This window comes from Miniopterus natalensis, chromosome 2 (assembly GCF_054644295.1).
Source record: "Miniopterus natalensis isolate mMinNat1 chromosome 2, mMinNat1.hap1, whole genome shotgun sequence".
Taxonomy (NCBI): Eukaryota; Metazoa; Chordata; class Mammalia; order Chiroptera; family Miniopteridae; genus Miniopterus; species Miniopterus natalensis.
In genome coordinates this window covers 90,924,646-90,948,880 of record NC_142082.1, presented here as the reverse complement: position 1 = coordinate 90,948,880, position 24,235 = coordinate 90,924,646, and the positions used below count along the sequence as shown (strand labels likewise).

The 24,235-nt window shown below is 32.5% G+C and overlaps 1 protein-coding gene across 5 annotated transcripts in view; it reads right to left on the bottom strand.

Annotated features, from left to right (window-relative positions):
• Positions 1-21,079, bottom strand: part of POSTN (periostin) — a 32,781-nt gene extending 11,702 nt beyond the window's left edge. For all 5 annotated transcript variants that reach the window (XM_016218754.2, XM_016218756.2, XM_016218757.2 and 2 more), the window contains exons 1-16: positions 20,916-21,079; positions 19,549-19,647; positions 17,630-17,694; positions 14,756-14,913; positions 12,383-12,547; positions 11,350-11,496; positions 10,698-10,839; positions 9,411-9,623; positions 8,700-8,834; positions 7,421-7,569; positions 5,105-5,241; positions 4,408-4,538; positions 3,693-3,823; positions 3,484-3,586; positions 3,309-3,376; positions 2,521-2,566 (exon numbers count right to left, since the gene is read on the bottom strand). In XM_016218754.2, coding sequence (XP_016074240.1) covers positions 2,521-2,566; positions 3,309-3,376; positions 3,484-3,586; positions 3,693-3,823; positions 4,408-4,538; positions 5,105-5,241; positions 7,421-7,569; positions 8,700-8,834; positions 9,411-9,623; positions 10,698-10,839; positions 11,350-11,496; positions 12,383-12,547; positions 14,756-14,913; positions 17,630-17,694; positions 19,549-19,647; positions 20,916-21,034 — 2,008 coding nt within the window. In that variant the 5' untranslated portion in view covers positions 21,035-21,079. The remainder of the gene's footprint in view (positions 1-2,520; positions 2,567-3,308; positions 3,377-3,483; positions 3,587-3,692; positions 3,824-4,407; positions 4,539-5,104; positions 5,242-7,420; positions 7,570-8,699; positions 8,835-9,410; positions 9,624-10,697; positions 10,840-11,349; positions 11,497-12,382; positions 12,548-14,755; positions 14,914-17,629; positions 17,695-19,548; positions 19,648-20,915) is intronic.
• Between the last annotated feature and the right edge of the window lie 3,156 nt (positions 21,080-24,235).

Below are 24,235 nucleotides of genomic sequence, written 5' to 3'. Positions count from 1 at the left end.
ACTCAAAATATTTTCATGCATTTTATAACAGTGACTTTCAGAGGGAATATGAAAAAGAGTTTGGTATACTTAAAAGTAAAAATAAATCTCAGCCAGCCAGATATGAGCTCTATGCAACAAACATTATATGATCAATATTTAAGTTACAGGCTACAATGTCATTGATTTTTATCCTTATCATCATCATCTTTTTTTCTTTTAAATTTAAAAGTATATATTTTGAATGTATGTCATCCACCCAACTAAGATAATAATGTGCAAAATGTGTTTAAGATAGTAGCCAACTATTTGGTTGGCTTTTGGTTGTACAGATTAATTAAGGATGAGCCTCTAGAGCCATAAAAGCAGTTACTGGCTTTTTGTCACTTCTAATTATTTTCCTTAAAAGATGGCTCCATTAGATAACAGGCTGCACTAAAGCTACCAGTGCAATCATAATGGATTGTATTGACACTTTAAAGGTGAGGTGTTAGCACAGTTTGGGTTTCTGTAACATTCTCACCTCAGGTTCCTGAGACTTTTAGCTGTATCAGCTTTTGAATTAAGATGGGTTCTAGGCCTTAATTGTGACCATGTTTTAGTCATATCAGACTTTATATCTTGAGGTCTCAAATTATAAAGCTCTAAAGTATAATAAATCTTTGTGTCCAATTATTGGTTTCAAAGGTGGTCCTATCATAGAGAAATCTTTCCATGAGGGTCAAATCCACTGCTATCATCAAAATGAGTTAATTATTTTTATCTTAAATTTTTACTTCATATTAAGGAGCTTGAAGTTTAGGGTGTTCAGTTGATTGTTAGTTTTGTTTCAGTCATGCTTTTCTGAAGATAAATAGTTTCAACAGGTCACCGTCCGAGAATTAAATACTGATTTTATTCCTCTTTACCTCAAATGTTACATATTTGACAAAACTGCTAAACAGCATCCCCTCCCCAAATTTAGATGTATGGTATTTTGGGGACAGGAACAATATGTAGCAAGGATATTAAAGAAATTTTGTAGTCAATAAAGAAACATATAAATGAAATCTTTGGTTTAATTAGTTTCTATCTGTATTTGAATTATACTTCTAAATAATAGTCTACCCATCTGATGTCAAAGAGGAGTTAAAGAAACATTTGACACCAGAATGTAAACCTCAGAGCTGTTTCAAGAGCTCTGAGTAGGAAGGTGAGATTCACTAGACTTGACTTGCATAATTTATAAGTATAACATTCTCTGTGAGTGAAGATCTAATTTCAGTAGAGGAAAATAAAAAAATAGACACTGGCTCATTGTAAGAAAAATATTGCATTGGCATATATGGAAAGTGGTGAACTTATTATGGATAAAGTAGGAAAAGTAAAAAAAAAAAAAAAAATTACAGATACACATCTTTAGTGAGAAAGATGACATAACATTTTTGATGAATAGAGCCCATAAGGATTCTTAATTTCTTACAAAATATATCTTTAAAATATTGTACACTTCCATACTGAAATTTAACCATGTTTAATCAAAATTATTTCAGCTGAATTTTTAAAACAATGCTGAGCTGTCCTGATACAGGGTTTGCATATGTTATTATTACATAATTGAAATCAGTAAGAGCAGCAGACATTTTGTTTTGCTCCTTACATTGTCTTTACTTCTTGTCCATACCCAGTGTAAATCTTAAGAAAAATTTTCTTAATTAAGTAACAGATGCTCATGGTATGAAACAGAATAATTTTCAATTCAGGATAAGTGTGGGAATTGAAGTAATGCTTTAGCTACTATTACAGTTTGAGTGATTAACTGTAGAGTCAAAACAAAATGAAAAGAATTTTTGCTTTGAAAGCTATAAGAAAAAAAGAAAAAATACAAAGGAACAAAAGTCACATTGAAAAAGAAATACGCAAGTTATGTTTATGAGAATGGCATATCCTTTACCACTGTTAAATAGTAAAGGTTTAATTTTGATAATCTGGTAGAATCAGGGATAAAAGAACATTGGGATCTAGAAACTTTACATTTATCACCTGGCAAAGTTTTTATTTCTTTGTACAGTTTTGGATGGAGAGTTTTTTAACCACCAAGTCATAAAGATTAAGATTCTTTGGCACCCTGCCTTTAGATGGCTGAGGGCTGGAAAGCAGCATGAGTGATAAATCCTTTGGGAATGCTTTTTCTGTGTCCACACATCTGAATTTTCAGATAGCTCTGGAATGCCTTTTACCTATCTCTTCCCTTTTAGGTTTGTATCTCTTTTTTTTTTTCTGCATCTTTGCCATGCTAGCTATTATATGTTACTGCTATTCTTATATCTTGTTGGATGAGTGGGAGAGTGGTTTCTTCAAGTTGCAGGTTATGGCTAAGGCTGAGAGGTCTCATTCTGACCTCAAGCCCTAGTTCAAATGGGATTACATTTGCCATTGTTTAGAGCTCTAAATACCAGATTATCAGTAGTCTCTGTTTGTAAATACAAAAAAAAAAAATAGTATTATTAGCTTTTTTAAGTTTTGCCACTTGTATATGACAAATATTCATTATGTACTTACTGTAGACAGTCATGGGGATTTCTTTGAAGGTGCTACCATGAACAAACTGAAAATAAATGTTTATACTTAGTAACATGAAATGTAGTAACATGAAATGTATACTTAGTAACATGAAACTAAGACTAGTTGTATTAACAAAATCATGGTACCACTGTAATTCTTACTAAAGTAAAGTGAAGTTATCATTAACACTTAACAGATATGAAGTCTTCGTATGAATCACCTAATTTCCTGCTATGAGGCAGATGGCTTAAAAATTATGGATTTTTTACTCAGTCTTGAAAATTATAGAATAGTTAATCCAAAGTTAAATAGATTTATAAAGTAATATCTCATGTGTTTTCTGACACTTTGACCCTATAATAATAAAGAAGGAAAATATTCCTTTGCCTTTAACTATTGTGATTAATGACAACTTTTTACAACTAACTACTTTTTTTTATATTCAGTAGCAAAGACATTTGAGGATAGAAAAATTATAGTTTTTTTTTTTTTATGTCTGTGTCTTATCTGCCCTATTGGACTGTAAGCTTTTTGAATGAAGAGCCATACCTGATTCAACTTAATATTTCACATAACACTTAATATACTGCTGGGCCCCAAATAGATTTTAATGGATATTTGTTGAATAAAACCGTAAAGAATTTATGTAATTTCTTTAAAGGTAGGCCAGTGATACATAATAAACAGAGAGCAATCCAAGCCTAGTGTCCATCTACTCATTAATGTACACGTTTATAGTCTATTATGTTCAATACATTATTAATAAATCCAATAATATTCTGTACCTTAATTTGGATATATTTGATCAGTTTATTAAGTATTTCCAGCAGCTGATCACTTCCAATAGGTGTGTCTATGAAGAGGAATATTAAGTAAATGTTAGCAAGAATGTGTAAAATAGAAATCTAGGTTTCTATAAAAAAAAGATTTAGTGTATTAATGAATTCAATAATTACCAACCTGCTGGATAGAGAAGCTTATCTACAACATGAATGACACCATTTGTTGTCATGATGTCAGATTCTTTTGATTTCAATTCATTTACAAGAAGTGTGTCATTTACCTGTCAAAACAAGGGACAATGTCAATGAGAAATTTAATGTAAAATTAACATTACAATAAATAAATGATGACTGAACACTCTCATAAATTCATTCCAGAGAACTTACTCCTTTCAGATAAATTTTGCTCCCTTGCGTGGTCTTTAGAATGTTAGTAACACCAGATTCAAAACCCTTTCCAATGAAAACTCCTGGTGTCAGGTGATAAAGGATAATGTTTTGAAGAGCATTTTTGTTGCCTAGAGGGAAAAATGTATATTTATTTAATAACATGTCATCTTGTTTTGGCATTTTGATACTATGAAGACTAAAGAGAAAAATATTTGTCTTTATTTTTCCACACTGTAATTTCTCCTGTTATTGTTCTCTCAAGTTGTTATTGATAAATAAGTGAACATCTGGCCCCAAAACATGACAGTAAGCAGTTAATTAAGAACATTAATGAGCCCTGCCAGCTTGGCTCAGTGGTTGAGCATTGACCTATGAACCAGGAGGTCACAGTAGGATTCCTGGTCAGGGCACATGCCTGGGTTGTGGGTTCGATCCCCAGCACGGGGCATGCAGAAGGCAGCCAATCAATGATTCTCATCATTGATGTTTCTCTCTCTCCCTCTCCCTTCCTCTCTCTGGAAAAAACACACACACACACAAAAATTAATTAGTCACCCTCCACACATCTTAAGTGGAAATAAAGGAAACTAAGGCTAGATAAGAATTTTTAAAAAGGATACATTTTTGAGGCTGATGTCTGGGCAGAAACTCTTGAGGAAAAACTGAGATCCTGATATCAAAGGGCAACTACCCAGTATCCACTTCTACTTACGAATCAGAATTTCCTTTTCTTCATTAGTCATTCCCTTAAAGGCATCATTGGTTGGAACAAATAAAGTCCAATCCCCAGGTTGTGTCAGGAGCTCTTTCAAGTCTGCAGCTTCTAGAAGGCTGAGGAAGATACTAAACAGAAAATACATATGTTTATTTGTTAGATTTAGATTTAGGTATAGTATGCTTGCCCACAGTGCATGAAGTAAAATATAATTCATGTATTGCAGGAAGCATGAGAAAATGTTCATACATTTTCATTTGTTTCAAATGCAACTTACCTGTAAAGAAAGTTTTATCATGGGGAAATTATTTAAATGTACATATGATTTTTAAATTTTCTCCTATAAAATTTGACAAGGTCACACTTTATAGCAAATAAGAAGCATGTTTTTTCATTTAATATTCTACAAAATAACCTTTACTATTATATATTATAAATGTAATGACAAAAAAACTTGCAAAGAGTAGTTCAGTTTATAAGGTTGTTTTTTTCACCAAATTATATTATGGTGCACCAGGAAGCAAAATAATGTTAAGGATATATTTTAATTTTGGAAACATTTCATAGACTTCTTGTTCTAAATTCTATGCTCAGCAATACTGAATATTGAATGTCTTTTGGAATATTAACTGTGAAACAAAAATATGCCAATAGCTCTCATTCTTTTGTGGAGGTGAAACTAAATTAAGTTTACCTGAAGCGTTTATCTTGTTTTAACTTTTCATGGAGGGATTTCTCTGCTGGTTTTATGATTTCACGGAATATGTGAATGGCACCATTTCTCCCTTGTTTGCTTCCTCTCACCATGCAGGAATTTTCAATGCAGACAGCCTAGCAAAGAAAAAAAAGATACAGCTCTCCATTTCCTTATTTGAAATTTCCTATGTGGAAATAATTGCATAATTAGATTTTTAGGTTGACTCTTCTAAAAGGTAGCCTGATCTCTATGACCAGAGGAAACAGCTTCTCTCCTCTGTTTTTAATACTTTGCACAATCTGACATCATCCTTCTTATTCAACCAGATTTTCTCCTACTAGTCAAGCTACCCTAGGTATCAGGCAGGTAGTTTTGTGAGTAAGTTACAAAAGTTCCATAAAATTCCATTTCTACATTTTCTACCATTCCTCTTCATGGTCCAACCATTTTTCCAACCTTCTTAGGAAACTTTATCTCTTTAGGACCTTCCTTAACAGTAAAGTTTCTTGATATCAGTGCCTCTTGTGATCTTCAGAAATAGTTTCTATATTTTAACTGTAAGATCCCATCAATTATAAATGAAATTATTGATTTAGTTACAGCATTTTTAAACAAATAAAGGTATATGTATAATTTAGGGTTCAGCCCATTATCTGCATCCTTTAAAATGTTTATCTTGGAATTGTGGAACTATGATGAGCAGATGCTGTGTCACATTCAGTTCTAGATAATGCTTGACTTTCTGTGAAATATTTTAGCTATATCTGCATGTGTTTCCTGGACAGAAACTGAACAATACCACTAGTTGCACTGTGATTTTGATAAGCAATATTTTCTAAAATATTTTCCTCAGATAAAGTACATTAGACCCATTTTATAGAATTCAAAAATATTTCTATGATTATGAAAGTTTATCTTGAAAGTCATTCTGAAGATATTCAGTTGCTGAATTGTTATCTTACAGTAAAAGATCATTCTACATATTTGATTATGTATAAAAGTGATCTTGTAAACTGTAACAGACTCTATAAACCAACCAACAAATGACCAGCAGACAGATGAAAAAATGTATAACATCACTAATCATCAAGCAAATGCAAGTCAAAAACACAATGAGATACCACCTCAGACCAGTCAGAATAGCTATTATAAAAAACTCAAATATTAAGAATAGAGTTATCATGTGACCCAGAAACCTCCCTTCTGTGTATCTAACCCAAATATATTCACCCCTATGTTCACTACAGTATTATTCACAGTGGCCAAGAAACAACCATAGTGTCCTTCAATAGATGATTGAATAAAGAAAATGTGATATATATATACAATGGAATACTACTCAGACATAAGAAAAGATTAAAAATTGCCATGTGACAACATGGATGGATCCTGATAATATCATGCTAAGCAAAATAAGTCAGACAAAGTCAAGAACCATATGATTTCACTCATATGTAGGATACAAAACTGAAAGCAACTAATGAACAAACAAGTAAAACAAACAAAAACTTGTAGACACAGGCAACTGTAGAGCGGTTACCAGAGGGAATGGAGATGGGGGTAATAAATGGTAAAAGGGGTCAAGTATATGGTGACAGAAGAAGATTTGACTTTGGGTGATGGGCACACAATACAATACAGATGATTTATCATAAAATTGTACACTTGAAACCTATATAATCGTATTAACCAATGTTGCCCAATTAAATTTAATTTAAAAATAAATTATATATATATGAAATTATATATATATGAAACTAATTTGTATACCAACTAAAATTAAGTAAAATAATAATGAAAGCTTATTTTAGAGAAATTTTAGTGATTTCTGGGATCAAAATAACTAATGTTTTAGAATATAAAGTTATTTATAATTAAACAAATGCAAATTTTAAGAATTAACACAGCACTTTTTGTGTAACTTTCTGTCTTCACACATGTTACTCAGATCCCTGAGATTTTTTTTTATTATTATTGATATTTAGAAAGAGGAAGGGAGAGAGAGAAACATCAATGTGAGAAAGAAGTATCAATTGGTTGGCTCCCCCACACGCTCCTATCAGGGATCAAACCTGCAACGTGGGTATGTGCCCTGACCACTAATCAATCTGCCACCTTTTTGTGTACAGGTTGATGTTCCAAACAACTTAGTCACACTGGCCAGGCATTCCCTAATCTTCTGATGTATATTTATTGTTAAAATTGCATAAATAAAATTCTGGGAAACATTTGTTGTAGCAACGTCTTTTGACAAGTGCTTGTCATTTGACATTTAAGCCAATGTAGGTACTTTATATTGATTTATTCACTTACTGTTCGATACACAAAGACTCTGAGCTGTTTGCCTCCAATGGTCTCAAGTTTTTGTCCATTGTAAAGCTCATTAAGGCCAACTTTTACTTTCAATATGTGATTCTGCAGAATTAATTTAAGAAGGCGCTGATCCATGCTCAGAGTATCACCTATAAATAAATTTTTAAAGAAAAAATGACGATTTTATTTAGAAAGCATTAAAGTTTCTCCTAGTAAGAGAAAATAATGAAAACGAATAATTCTTATTGTTGATATTATGGATTCTATACTCATATCATATGTGACTCAATTAAATGCTCAATTAAAGGCAATGAATTTTATGCACCAGTAGAAGCTCTATGAGTTATTCCATCAAGTGACTATAACATGATTCCAAGCAGTCCAAACAATGGATTTCATTACTGTGAGGGCTACATAGTTTTATGTGGTCATTGGCAAAAGTTAAACTCTAATGCTGGCCAACAATTTTTCCAAGAATTTGATCACATCAATCAGTCACATGAAAGACTCTGATGAATCACATGTAAATTTACCTTTATTACTGAAGAGAAAAATCAAAGCACACAGCATCTTAAAAGTGGGTTAATATTAACACATATGGATATTATTACAAAGAAGATAAACATTTCTAGGAATTTGAATTTTTTAACTAATAATTTCTATGTCACAATTTGGTACTTGTAAAATTGTAAAACAGGTGGCACTTATTTGTTTTTATAATTATTAAATTGTGCCTAACAATTTAAATGTCTTTATAAAATCACTTTTCTGGAAAAAGTGGCAGGTTACACTAATCTAAACACTGTCACTGAATAGCAGCTACTAAGTAAAATAGTTTACACCATAATATAGAAGTGTATGATATTCTCTTGTTTTTATTTATTTATAATGTAACATGTTACTGTCAAATTCTGAGATACAAAATGTACCTGTTTATTCCTAAATATTACATTGGTATTAAATAATAAAATCAAATTTATTTTTCTTAAGACCCATTATGTGTGCTGGTAATATGGTTATATTCAGACAATAACTGAATACCCCTTAGCACAAACTTTCACTCCTTGTATGCTATTACCTATTATAATAAACTGAAATAAAGGACATTTTAATAGAGGCTATGAAGTGCTAACACACTGTATGGGTAGCTAATATAAAACCTAATCAACAACTTGTAAAATATGTATTATTTCTTATTGCAAACAATCCTGGTGAATAAAAATGGTGTGGGTGGGCTGAAGGCTGAAGAGCAGGAATGACATTGTCCAGTAGTACATACCAGAAAATGCATTATTCACAGGTGCCAGCAAAGTGTATTCTCCATCTGGCCTCAGAGCTGAGGCCAAACCTAATTGGGCCATGAGGTCTGTGAAAGTGGTTTGCTGATTTCCAGCCAGCTCAATAACTTGTTTGGCTGTAAAATAAACCATCACCATTCCCAAAATGTCATCAGTGTTATCATCATCATCATGAAATCAGTAAATCAATTATTGACTGTTTTCCATAAGCTATTTGCTGCATTGACAATGTAATAAGACATCCTGCCTTTCTCTAGTAAGAATTTTGGCTTCCCTTTTTGGGGATTAATAACATCAAAACATTTCAGAAGGAAAATATATTTCTTTCTTCTTTCAATTTTCTTTAATACACTATTACTCACCTCTAGACTCTACTCTTGCGAGTGCCATAGCTCTTTTATTTATTCAAAGATGACCATTTAGTTATATGTTTCCTTGTGTTTTTAAGAAACCTTCGACACTGTAAGAACCTTTATAAATATTAGGTATTAGAAATCTTGGAAAATTTCCATGCATGGAGTGCCCATGACTCCACAGGTTAACTATTTAACACTCAGTTCACTCGTTATTTATTTTGTGTTTGTGTTTCACATGCCATCACTTATACTACACACTTGTCTTTCATGGACTTACTCTTGAAGCATCATAATTGTTAACAATAGTGAGTAGAAAAATATAAAACTGTTACTCACCAGAATCAGGAATTAAGACCTGATCAATTAAATGAATAACACCATTATTTGTCACAATATCTTTTTTGTTCACCATTTTGATTCCATTTACTGTTATGCTGTCACCATCACATCCTATTTCAATTGTGTTTCCTTCCAGAGTCTCAAAGACTGCTCCTCCCATAATAGCCTCAGAACACTGGAGAGTGTTTAAAATGTGATACTTCATGAGAGCTGGAGGACAAAATAAAAAGAGAAAGTATTTATATCAAGAGAAATAGAATTTGACCCTTTAAAAAAACTTGTTTCACTGTGAAACTAACTATTCCTAAGAAATATAATACATATATCTTATCTAAGGATCCATCAAATGTTTTCAAAATCTGTTTAAGTTCTTGGAATGTTTTTTTCATTGGCTATACAATAGACAAAACTCAGCTCAGTAGGAATTAGGATCAGTTGCATGAAATGATTTGTGTATGCTAACAAAATGTGTTAGATCAAGTTCCCACTATCATAAGAAAGTTATTTCTGATGTGAAAGCCAAAAATAAAATTGTTCCATTCAGAAAGCCTGTAAAGTTGTTAACTGATACCTATCCCAAAACACCCAAGCAGTACCTTGCATTAGGCACACATAACAGAATAGCTGTACCTAATTTGTAAAGCAGTAGAGGCTGAAGACAAGACAGAAGGTTCCCTAAAGACAACATCTAGAAAGTAGCTAAAGAAGATTTCTTGAAGGGCATCTCAAGGGATCGATGCTTCAACTATATTATATCGATATCTGCATCTTTAAAATTCTCATCTTAAATCAGTTAAATGTATTTTGGAATGTAGTAGTCACAGTGTAAAATGTATTTGAAAATAGAAAGGGAGACTGGAAAGAAGCCAAATTTTGTACATCACTAAGTAATGGCCCAAGAGAACCATGTAATTTTCTCAACTCAATTATATCTTTTAGCATAAATTTAGAATTAAGAACATTTCATAATATGTATGTAATATTAAAATTTGATGGTTTCATATTTTTTCAGTACTTGCTGATTCTTTCTAATATTGCTGTTTACTTGAAAGCAGTACAAAAGTGTAATCTTTAGAATATTATTATTTTAACTACTTTAGTTATTATTTAATTACTCTGCATATGTTTTCAAAGACTGCTTTTTAAGATTTTTATGGTTCGCTTCAAAAAAGTTTTTCTTTGTCTTTGCTTATCAAAGCTAATATTGGCATGGCAATCTCTTTTTTATTTTATTTTCTTCTTGAAATTCTGGAAAGTTTTTCATATAGGAAAACATTTTTGTACCTTCAGAAGCCACTTTGTCTCCCATAATCCTTTCTAAGACACCTCGTGGAAGTTTCTCAAAGGCCTCATTGGTGGGAGCAAAGAGTGTGAAGTGACCATCTCTTCCAAGGGCTTCCAATATATCAGATGTGATGGCTGCTGCCTAAAACACAAATGTGCTTTTCAGAGGCTTGCAAAGTATAAATCCAAAAGAAAATTACAGCACACTTAGCCTAAGCTGACATGAATAAGCTCATTCTATAGAACACTATAAAAGTTTGCTCTTGTTATATGTTCAAGACATTATAGTACTTTTTGGTACACCATGTCATTTCCAACTTTCTTCAACTAAGTTTTTAAAAATGACAATTCTGCCATTGTTTGTTTGTAGCACTATCCAGCAGTACATATAATAACTGAGATGGACAAATTCTAAATGTACTAAATATACTACAGTCAGGTAACTATTTTTATTTATGTTGCTCATATAAATATTATTTCATATGAGATGATTTATTCTATGTGAAATGAAAACCTTTTCACTTCAAGAAATATATTTGTTACATTTCTGCCAGATTTGTTTAACAACATTTTTATTGTTTTTAGATTCTGACAGAGAAAGAGAAGGAATATCAATGATCCAATACAATCTACTGTTACTTCTTATTCTTACCCTAAAAGATGAGAGATCATCTTCTGCTTCAATGAAGTCTTGAATTGAGCTACCAATTTGGGTAAGGACACGGTCAATGACATGTACAACACCATTTGTTGCAATCTGGTTCCCATGGATGATTCTAGCGCAGTTAACAGTGACAACCTATAATTATTTGGGAAAATCAAAGTGCAGGAATCAGAGCTACCCATTGACCACTGAGACAGAAAGCTCATTGACTATTTTTAATTTATACTAAGAAAATTAACATGAAGAAAGTGACATTCTGACTATAAAGGCTGAGAATGAAGGCTTACATATTGCTATGTATAAAAAAAGGAATAAGAGAAAACAGAGCCAGTAGAGAACTCAAGTACAGATATGCTTAATATATCACAAAACAAGACAAAAGCATTTTTTCATTTAATTATTGCTTTGATACTTTTCTTTCTTTTAAAGAGATAGTAATCAATTATTTCTAATGTAGGGCAATAACTTATATAAAATGTCTAAATAATCCTAAAATAAGTTCTGAGAGCTATAATTATTGCATAAATATAATCAATTTGATTCTAATAATGTCCTAAATATTGCCTCATCAGTGACCCTTTTTGACCCTGAAAATTTGACTCTTGCAAGAGCCCTATGAACTTGTAAGTTTCACAGACTCTTATCTAAATACACAAGAACATAAACCTATAGTATAGTAGTCAGAGGCTGAGTAAAGGAATTCTAATTCTCTGATTATTCTTTAATACTTCTCTGGTAAATTCTTATTATTTTTCTCTGCTATTTTTTTAAACTCATCAACCACTAAAATGTCATTTTTTAGAACATCTAAGTCTGCTATTAATTTAATTGATTCCTCACAATCACTGTTTAGTAGAACTCAGTCACTGAATCAGTAATGTACCTGCCCTAAACATGGGCAAAATCATGATATGGCACTTATATTTACTAACTTTTATTAGCTCTGTGAACATTATATAAATAGTACAGAAAAATTAAGGGCACATTACTTAGAAATGTAATGTTTACTAGTGAAACTTACCCCATTAGGATAATGGTTAATGAAAAGCCCCAAATTGTTATACATCGAAGGAACAATCATGCCATTTTTTAAGTCCTTGGTTAACATTCTCTTATTAACCATATGGCTATGTAAAGCATTCAACAATTCAACATTTACATTGCTCTCCAAACCTCTACGAATATCCTAGGAAAAATTAAAATTATAGTTTAATATTCTTATAATTACACTATCTCTCCTCTGATTACTTTCTCACTGTATTGTCTAGCTGGGCAACCAAAACTGATACAAATAACTTATTTTTTATTTTAACTAATTAAGGAATTTTGTAAGTACAGGTACTCAGTTAAGGTCCTGAATTTGGTAGAGTGCTTGAGCATTTTTAAAGACAAAACAAAATTATAATGCATATATCGATGAAGTAACAATCTTGATATAAAGTAAAGGCTTATGGGGATATACAATTATCAGATATTTAAATTATTTTGAGTAAGAAAACAAAAAATATATTTGTATACAATATTTGAATTTAAAAAAAGATTTTATGTTTATTAACCAAAGTATTTATATGCATAACCTATGTACATAGACAATAGTGTAGTGAAGGCCTGGGGCAGGGGGAGGGTATGGGGTAGAAGAGGTCAATGGGGGAAAAAAGGGACATCTGTAATTCTTTCACCAATAAAGATAAATTAAAAAGCATACAAACAAATTGAAAGAACAAATTGAAGAATTCAAGCATTCTATACCTTTTTATTTATTCCAAACCATATATCATATCATGGTATACACGATGCTAAGGGGAAGTCTCTACATTTAAGGTACCTATCACGTAACAGCACACAAAAATAAATACAGTAAGAAAGAGGACAGAAGGAGGAAAATTTATTTCAGGGATCAAAGGAAAGTCATCTTTTCAAGGTTCACAGATAGGCTTTGAAGGGTAAACAGGATAGAAATGGTGTAATGATCATTCTGAGTCCAGTTGCTGACACAGATGACTATTAGGAGAGCAGAAGTTGTCCAGTGGGGTTAGCACATACTTTGTGTTTCTCAGATAATATTAAGAAAAAAAATTAGAAAAGTATGTGAAACAATAACGTAAGATTTTAATGCCTGAGTAAATTATAAATTAAAATGAGAAGCCACTGAAGATTTTGTGGCATTGGATTATAATAATCATAGTGGGCCCTAAGAAGGTTAATATGATTGTAATGCACAGCAGAAATGAGAGTATTAAGAGTATGAAACATGGTATATGGGTGACTAAGTAGTTTGTAAGAATTGGAGAGAGAGGAGGTAAGGATGATTTACAATTTTCAAGTCTGAACACTGAGATTGCTACTGCCAATTATGGAAAAAAGCCAGAGAAAAACAATTGTTTATGGAGAGAAAGAATGTGGCATATGTTGTAGATTCCTTTGTTTAAAGATACAAAATATGTATCCAAGGAGCAATATTAAGATGGATATTAGAAATATTCTCCTGGAGTTCCAAAAAGAGCAAGTGCAAGAAACACAGATTCCATGGTTATTTGCACTAAAGTGATAGCTGAGGTCATCAGACGTGTATATAAAAAACAAAGTCTGCTCCTGCACAAACTTTAGTAAAACCCTTCCTTCAGGCAAGGAAGAAGAGGAGTCAGCAAAAGAAAGATAGTTAGAGATGTTGTTAAAGACAACCAGAAGAGAGAGTTCTACGTTGCAAGCAATTAATCACACAGTTAATGTGGCAAGAAGAATCTGCCTAAGTTTTACCCAAAATTTTTCAGTTCTAGTCACAATTATCAATTCATCAAATAGAAAGTAGAAATAGATTTCTATACCAGTTTTACAGATTTGGAAATTGAGCCATAATTTGGTGTGTGTAAATCAGACTAGTCACAAAATGCCTGAAAATCAAATGCATTGTTTATAGCACTTCACTTAAATATTCATACACATGTTTATAAATTTGTGAATCTCTGAATGACCATATGTATTTACATATAATTAAAATAATAAAGTATATCTATTTCATATTACAATAAATTTCAAATTTCACTAGGCTTCTTAACTTACCTTTCTATTAGATATGTCAATTAAAATTACATATATTTTCTCACAACTAAAAAAGACAGAGGAAAGGAGTAAAATAGAATAATAAGTGCTTCTTCAGTCCACTTTTGGTTTGTCTTTTCTTTATTAAGCTATGAGATTGCTGGGGAGTTATTTCATTTATGGTATATTAGAATAATTTACTCCTTATCCTCAATAACTCATTATTTTATGTATCTTGATATATGTACAATAGAAAGATATATACTTCTATTAATTTCCAAGTTAATAAAGCAATTAAATAAAATAATAATGACAACAAAAATAATTCTATTTAAAAAAAGTAATAATGAATTACAGAATCCAAGTTGTCCCAAGCCTCATTACTCGGTGCAAAGTAAGTGAATGATCCTTTTCCTTCGATCTCTTCTCTCAGTTTTGAGACATCAGAATAGCGCTGTGTTGTGGTGGCTCCCACAATGCCCAAAGTACCATAAACATTATCAATAGGCATAACTGAAATAATAAAGAAGTGAATAAGAATTTAGGATTTTATTTCAAGGAGATTATTTCACAATCATTTAAACTTTACACTAAGTTCCCCAAGACATTAAACTGATAATTTTAGCAATAAAATTCTGAATCATCAATTTTATATGAAATTTGCCTTTTGAGTGCTAAATAAAATACTATTGAAAACTATTATTTCATATACCATTTGTGTATATTCTTGTGAGAAAAAATGAATTTTAAATTATCTTCATGGTTTAACATGTAGTCTGTTTAGGTGTCGATCCTTCTATGTCAATAATAGCTCAATTATAATCATCAATAAATATCTCTGATTATTTCATGGCCAAGGCAATATTTTCTCTCATGTTGGCTTAAAATTCCTAAATAGTATGTTATTGTTACATATATGAATATAATTTTGATAGATTTGAGTAACTAAAAGAAATATATAGACCTGCTTCTTTTAATCATAATTTCAGGAAGGAAATAGGTCAAAGTATCTAGCATGTCCAGAATAGTTCTCTTGAACTTCCAGAAGAAAAGTTAACATATGAATGTCAACATTAAGGTTGATACAATCAACTGTTTTTAAATTAAAATTTGGGGTTGACAATTGTTAATATAAAAATTAGGTTTCAGGTGTGGGGTTCTATGTTACAAGATCTGTATATTGCACTATGCCCACCACCCAAAGTCATATCTTCTTCCATCACCATATATTAGGAACCCCTTCCCTCTGGCAACCACCACACTGCTGTTTGCGCCCATGATCAACTTATTTTTATAACCCTATCATATTTAAAAATTAGTCTACTTTGGACAATAGCATTGGATAAATGATTAGTACATTTGTGAATATAATAAGGCTAGGTGATATAATTAATATATTAAATTATAAAATCAAGATTTAAAAGGACTCCAACAGTCCTAGCTGGTTTTCTCAGTGGCTTGCGGGCCAAAGGGTCCCAGGTTCGATTCCGGCAAAGGACATGTAACTTGGTTGCAGGCTCAATCCCTTGCCCCTGGCCAAGTGTGTTCGGGAGGCAACCAGTCAACATCTCTTATACATGGTGTTTCTATCTCTCTCTCTCTCCCTCCACCCCTTCCACTCTCTCTGAAAAATAATGGAAAAACAATATCCTCAAGTGAGGATAAAAATAATAATAATAATAAATAATAAAAAGACTCCAACAGGATGAGGAAAATGAGTCAAGATTAACAGGTTAAATGTAGTAGGGTTCCATGCAAGTTCTATGCTTAAATTGAAAACAAAAATCCGCCCTGCCGGGCATGGCTCAGCGGTTGAGCATCGACTTAGGATCCAGGCAATTGCAGTTCGATTCCTGGTCAGGGTACATGCCCGGGTTGCGGGCTTGATCCCCAGTCGGGGGCATGCAGGAGGCAGCCGATCAATGACTCTCTCATCATTGATGTTTCTCTCTCTCTCCCTCTCCTTTCCTCTCTCTGAAATCAATAAAGATATATTTAAAAAAAAAAAAAAAGGAAGAAAAAGAAAGAAGAAAGAAAAACAAAGAGAAGAAAGATGAAAGAAGAAAGAAAAAGAAAGAAAGAGAGAAAGAGAGAAAGAGAGAAAGAGAGAGAGAGAGAGAGAGAGAGAGAGAGAGAGAGAGAGAGAGAGGGAGAGAGAGAGGGAGGGAGGGAGGGAGGGAGGGAGGGAGGGAGGGAGGGAGGGAGGGAAGAAAGGAAGGAAGGAAGGAAGGAAGGAAGGAAGGAAGGAAGGAAGGAAGGAAGGAAGGAAGGAAGGAAGGAAGGAAGGAAGGAAGGAAGGAAGGAAGAAAGAAAAAGAAAGAAAGAAAGAAAGAAAGAAAGAAAGAAAGAAAGAAAGAAAGAAAGAAAGAAAGAAAGAAAGAAAGAAAGAAAGAAAGAAAGAAAGAAAGAAAGAAAGAATTAACTGGACAGTGTTCATGTAAACAAGGCCTTTAATCAATTTTAATTGATTTTCAAATTCAATATGAGCTAATGATATGACATGGTAACCAATTATATTAAACAAAATTCAGTTAGTTGGACCCACATAAATTGTAAACCTCAGTCTGGGATCACAATCAGAAAAAAGGTGACTGGACTAGAGGCTTTTTGTGGATTGGTGTCCATGATGGTGAGACATACAAAGTCAGCAGCATTAGAGGTAGTGAGGTTGGCTTCCCAATTCCCCCAGAAAAGAACGATTCTGTTGGGAAAGAGAGGGTAGCTGGAGGAATGGTGTGATGGTTGGTGTTGAATATCAGAATAGCTGTCATTTCAAAGAGGAAATAGGTGAACTATTTTTTTTCTCTAGTTGGCACAGTTTTAGGAAACCAACTTTCAATATGAGGAACATTATAAAACCAGAGCTGTCCAATTAGAAAAGATAATGCCTTGCCAAGTAGTCAGCTACATGTTTCTAGACAAGTGCAAAGAAAGGGATTTTGTAGAAGAAATTTTTGATCATGAAAGAGAGTTGAACTAATTTAATTTAAGCTTTGGTTGCATTTTCCAGCATTCAGTGCTTCCAAAGCATGTTTTAATATTTTATTGCTATGATAAATTATTGATTAACGCAAATATATGGAAGGTATTGTTAGTATTTATCATGATGCTAAACACACACACACACACACACACACACACACACACAATTGACTTCTCTACAAGCTACCTTAGCCTTTTTCTTCACACAAGACAAGTTCCTCATTTAATTCAATAATTGAAATTTTACCTGCTGGGCAGCCTTTCATTCCTTCCATTCTCATATAACCAGGGCAACATTCATATAACACAGTCCTGCACATTGGAAGAAAATCAATATTAAAATGGGGAACTACATAGAATACATTTTGACATAAACTTAGTAAAGCATATCACGTACTACCATGAAATTTTTAGAACCCAGAAATCAGTTATTTATTTATTTTTGACACCGAGGTATTTATATTTGTTTGAGATTTACCTTAAATATTTCAGAGAATAAGTCATTTCCTGTATAGTTAATGTGCATTCCAAATATACCTCATGATAACCAGAAATATAAAAAATATTTGAATCCAGAGACTTGGAGCTCCTAGCTGGGGCCTGGCCTGCATCAAAACTAAGATCATTGTCACTACTGATTTGTAATTGTAATTGTAAATGTGTGAATAAGTTACAAGTCTACCAAATGTCTGCAAACTAACAGGAATAATGTCTTGGTAAAAAAGTAACATCAGTCAAGAATCTATTAAACCAATGAGTGGGAATGGATAGCAATGTCTTGTGGTGTCCTGCACTGGGTTACCATGGCAGGTACAGTCCAGTTAAGGTTACATGCCTTGAATACAGGATTCTTACTTGGAAATAAAAATAGTCCTATGCATTTTAAATAGGCATCTACTCACAAACCCTTTCCCATCTGCATATATTCACTTGTTTAAAATAGTTAAAATAAGAGGACAATTGGTATTGTGTTAGTTGCTTAGCAATTTCACATTCGTCCAATTCAATTTACTATCAGAGGCTCTATAAGCATTAAATCCACATTTCACAGGTAAAAAACAAACAAACAACAACAACAACAAAAAGACTCCAAGAGGTTAAATGATTTCATATTTTTAATTTGCACCAATATTTTAAATTTAGGAATAAGTTTTTAACAATCCTTCAATCCTTCCACATTATTTAGAGTAACTGACATTTATTGATGATGTGCTAAGGAGGTCCTTCTTCAGAGACTGCTTCTTAAGATGTTCATCACTGAAGGTGGAGTCCAAATTAATAAAAAGCAAGGAGTCATTTCCACTGTCTTCCTAACTAGGGAGAAAATCTCTAATCTTTTTGAGTTAGTAACTTATTCTATCTATGACTCAGCTCCTTAATTTTATAATGAAGAATTTGGACAACATGAGTAGTTCTCTACCTTTATATGCCCAATATTGTATTTTTTCTATTCATATTTATTAACAGATTAAACCAATAAGCATGTCTATCAAGTAACAAAAAATATTTTCCAATTTTAAGTTAATCAGTGAAATATATAACTGAGTTAAAGAGTAATTGCCTTTCCGGCTACTGAAATATTAACTATAGTAGTGGACTTTATGGTCCCCTGAGAATCTGCTAGTTTGGAATAGAATGGCTGTATTAAATATTCAGTTGAAATATTCAAATTCTTTGCAACTTTAGCTTTCATAAAAACTCTGTGGTCATTTGGCATACATTAGATAATTTCCAAACGACTGTAGGTAAACATAAATTTATGCCTCCAAAACCCTAATATTTCAGATAATTTTGCTCTTCCATCCTTTTTTTAATATAAATTAAGGAAACTGAGGCTTAAAGGTTAAATGACTTGCCTGAGAGAAAAAAGGGAGTAGAAATGACACAGTTAACCTCTCACAATGATTCTATACCAAAGCACATTGCCATGTGACTTGCCTCCTTTGGACCTCTATGACACATAGGTTCAGGAATCATAATTCCCCTAGTATATGGAGAAATGCAGGGAGAATTTCTTCATTCATATATGTGATCCATTCTTTTTTTTATAAAGCTCACAATTTGGGGGAGTATTTTCAAGAAAAATGGGGGAGTTATGCCCAAGAAAAGGCATAGACATGGTGTTGTCTTTGGAGCTGGCACATTAAGAAAAAAGATGAGACTTACGTTTTCTTTCCACAGATGGCACCTTGATACCAGTTCCTACAAGTGCTGAAGTATTTCTTTTTGGTGCCTAAAATCTGTTGAAGGGCACAGACATTTGGGCTTGAAAGATAGAAGAAAAAAAAGAGTTAATGTCCTAATGACATCTAGTTTTTTTAATATCTGCAGGTAAGATGGTTAAAAAAAAGTTAACATGTAGATTTGATTTTCAAACAGGTAATTCTAATCTTGCACAAACCTGAATTTTGATTCAATCTTACTGAATCATTGTAAAAGCTAAAATCAATTGTAAATAGAGAAGAAATGATACATTCCTGAGAATAAAATGTCAGTGTTCCAAAAGTTAATCTAATAGGATTATAAAAGCAGCATTAAGTTTAACATAATTACTTTTAACTGTGAATAATCTCATTATTACTTTTAATTGTAAATGATCCATTTACCCCTTTTAAACTAAACTCTTGCTCATTTTGGGTGTGGGAGAAGCTCTAGGGCTCTCTGGAACAATGGAAGATGAGAGAACAAAATATACAAGTTTTACTATGTTCACAGACATTATATTCTGCAATTTTCTAGGTAAGTCATAACAGAACAAAATGAAGGCTAAAATTAACTTAAATAATATGGCTGCACAAAGGAATATTTATTTCTTTGAATGGGAATAATAGATTAGAACATCCTTTGCCAAAATTTTAAGTGTTTTTCTCCCTTAAAAAGATGGAAGTCTTATTTGCACTGTAAGACAAGAAGCTTTTGAGCATTGTGAAAATCCCTCTAAGACATAGGAAGAAATGCCAAGATCTCTCAAAAAAATTCTAAATGGTTGGTTAAGATACTCAGTTATGACAAAACTTTCAAAATGCTAAATCGTAGTTGAATTTATCCTAAGAAATATACATTGTTTGCAATTTTACTGAATCTAAAATTTAAAAGCATTCTTAAATGCTTCAAAACAGAGACGTTGTTACATTACCCATTATTTAATTTTTATACAAAACTTAAATAAAAATTTCCATAACATCATGTGAAGTATTTCAAAGCTGTTTATATAATGAAAACCTCTAACCACAAATTCTTTAATTTTTGAAAATCTTATTCCAGATTTTTGGAAGGAAATAAAAACACAAATAAATGGTATCATAAAGAAATGACTTGTTAAATGTTAATTAGATTAGAATTATATAACGTTTCATAAAAAGCAAATATATAGGTTATTTTGAAAGTAATTCTTAAAGTTTAACACACACATAAAATAACAGAATACTCAGTTTTTTCTTTTTCTTATTACTTTGTAACAAATAGAAAAAATATGTATTCTTGTACATACAACAAGATAAGAGGTAGAAAAAAGTTTATAACCACTGACTTACCCCTGATCTCGGCCCCTGATACGGCTATGAGCCAAAATCTTGTCATAATGACCATTGGCATTTGCAGGTTTAACAACAGCCAGCAAGAGTAGAGAAAATATGGGTAAGAAAGGAATCATCTTTAGCCTCTTTGTTGCAGTTGTCCACAAAAAGAACTGGCAGTAGGCTTTGGAGAGCTCAGAGTTTATATACATGTCAGAGTTGTGGGAGGGAGCACTGTATCAACCTTGGAAATCTGAACTCTGCAAAAAACATCAGCAACTTCAAGTTGCCAGCTAAAATCCGCTTTTGTTAGTTAGATTTACTGAACACATTGAGCCTGTTTTTTACTCATTATGAAGATATTTATTTTTATATTATTTTATTTCTCTTTATTAATACCTGGCTCATTGCCTGTTCATATTTCAATTTTATTCTTTGGTAACTTAGAGGGGCCTTTTAATGGAAAGTAATTTTGTTTGGGTTTGAAGGAATATTCTTCAATTCATTCCTTTCAGAGTACATGTCCCTGTGCTCCATGAGATCATTATTTGATCTTGTCACATTTAGTTTACATCAGAAGTGAAAAATTACTATTTTTTCACCAGAAAACAAAGGAAGATGTAAGTTTGATAATCACAAAGGAGTAATGACTGTTGATTAAAAACAAATGTTGAATGGATTTAAAACTTGCACGAAATATGAAATAAGAATTCTAACTTGCTGACAAAAGTGTAGAAGAGACCACATTTTCCTAGCAATCCTACTGAGGAGATCCTTCCCATTTCACTTCTCTCTTTAAATACCAAGGAATAGATGGAGTTAACATAAATCTACTTCTGGCAAGTTTCCCTAACTCTTGAAACAAAGCAGAAAAGGAAAACATTTGAACTTGATTGTTTATTCATTACATACTTCACATGATGTTGAAAATCTCTAGGCAACACATCTACTGATAACCACTGGACAAAAGTATCCCCTATCGGAAAACAGTATTACTGTTTAACAGAATAATTAAATTTATATTAAGAAACAGGGGCTTTGCCAGAATTATTATTCTGATTTTATCAAGAGTAACTAAAGTCTCTTAATGCTACATGCAATTTCTAGCCAAGGGGATATGCATTCTCACAACTCCACACATATGTCAAATCTTCAGAACATTTTGGGTACAAGATTTCCGAATTTCAGAAGTCAATATTGAGCTAAAATGATAACCGCAAGGAGTCTCCTTGAATAAGCAAGTTACACACTATTCTAAAGTCAAAGTGTAATTCAAATATTTCTTGTGGCAAAGTCCTTCTGTTTCAATGGCACATTAGTTTTGCCAGCCTACTGATAATATAAAGAAATTATACACTGAATCTCCATGTTGTCAATTGGAAGTGCTGTTGGAGGAGGCTGGATTGAACCAGCGAGAATTATATTATCAGGAGAATTATATTAATACTGCTACAGGATTTTGTGTTGGGGAAATAAATAATTCTTCAACTTGCTGCCAGTTTATTAAGAAAAAATAGAATGAAACAATAAATTCTGAAATATGATCCAGAGGCTTTTTTATCAATTTAAAAATACTGGTAGTCAGGTATAGAAAATAAAAGAGCTATGCAAAAGGAGAGATGAAAAGAAGATGGCATAGATGGTAAATTGTATCCTTTCTCTAGTCCCTTGTGGGAAGGAGAGAATTAGCCTATTATTTATATTTCTGTGAATGAAATTATTCTAATTTCATCTGTATGTTGCTGGCATGTGTTATATAATAGATTCCTATTACTCTTATGTTGTGCAAATAGGTGGTTAGTAATTGTCTATTGAGTAGGATGAAAAGCCTCTAATGAAAATAATTTCTACTTAATATCAGCAAATTAGCTGTTAGAACATTATTGGTAATGTAGTTATAAAGTATTCAGTTCTAGGTTGGTTAGACATAGTGTAGATTACTTATTTTCATAAGACATAACAATAGAGTTTTGGAGTTACAGAAAAATAAATCAAACTTACAATACAGAAATCTCTCTAACATCACCATTATAAATAGTAATTTACTCTTTACCAGGATGCTCACTGTTATTAATGCAACCCTTTTTATTTTAGACAGCCATAACTGTTTATAAGTTTTTCTGTAATGAAACTAAAATCTGCTCAAATCTGATGTGGTTTTATTGAAGAGGAAGTAATAGAGTATAGACTTGGATAATATGTATTAAGAGTCAAAGAGCTCTTTAAATATAGTCTAGAATAATGACAGATAAACTTAATTATAACTGTGAAGGAAGAACCAATAATTTCCTGCCATATCACCTACATTTTTAATAGTGCCTGCAATAAATCAAAAATATATTGATTCTTCTCAAGAAAAAACTAATTGTTCCTTGAGACCACAGTTTTATCCTTCAGGGTCTGAATGGACAATTAATTGCAGAAGATGAGTAGTGAAAATGGAAATTATTTGTAATTCAAAAGATGATTGCTCCCTTTCTGACAAGAGACATAGGGTTCCTTTCTGTAAAAAACATGAGATATGCTCACCCAGTAAAAAGCATTTCCTAAATCTTTCTTTTTAGATTTTCAAACAATGGAGTCTTAATTATATCCATGAGAATCATATTTGGAATTTGTATAAGTCTCATGGAAGTCAACAAATGCTAGCCCTCAACAAATATTTACACTCAAGATGAGTAATACCATTCAAGGAGGATCTTGAAAATTAGAGCCAGATTGCACATATAAACTACATGTAAATTTAGAGGTTGGAGAACATTCCATGACAAGGGCAATTTTAGGGTAAATATAAAAACATTAAAGCACTGCAGCTTGAAAAGTTGAGCTCAGCAAAGAAATGTGATATACTGGTAGTGTTGGTGGAAATCAGGATCCTCCATGGGATCACAAGGAAAGCATTTCAAGAACCCACACACAGGAGACTGTGGTGCAGTGGCATGGTTTATTTGTGATAATTGCCCATACCCCTGGGCTTCTAATGCCCATCTCTGTCCATGTACATGTCTTCAGCAAGGCCAAAGCAAAGGCCAGTGCCCAGAGTTTCAGCTTCATAGTCCTTCAGAACCCCCTCAGTCTACTGAGGACCCAAGGTGGTCACTAGACCAACATGGTCACCTGCTTGGGGCAGGATAGCACACAATGAATAGGGCCAGTGCAGGTCACCAACAAGAGAGAGAATGAGAGAGCTCATCCTCTACTGGATTTTAACTAGGAGCTTTTTCAAAATAACCAATTAACTTCCCAAGATTTTGAAGGCTTGCATTGGCTCCACCCCTTAGCCAATGATTTTTTCCCAGGTTAGCCTGACAGTCCTCTATGGTTGCAGCTCCCCCTGC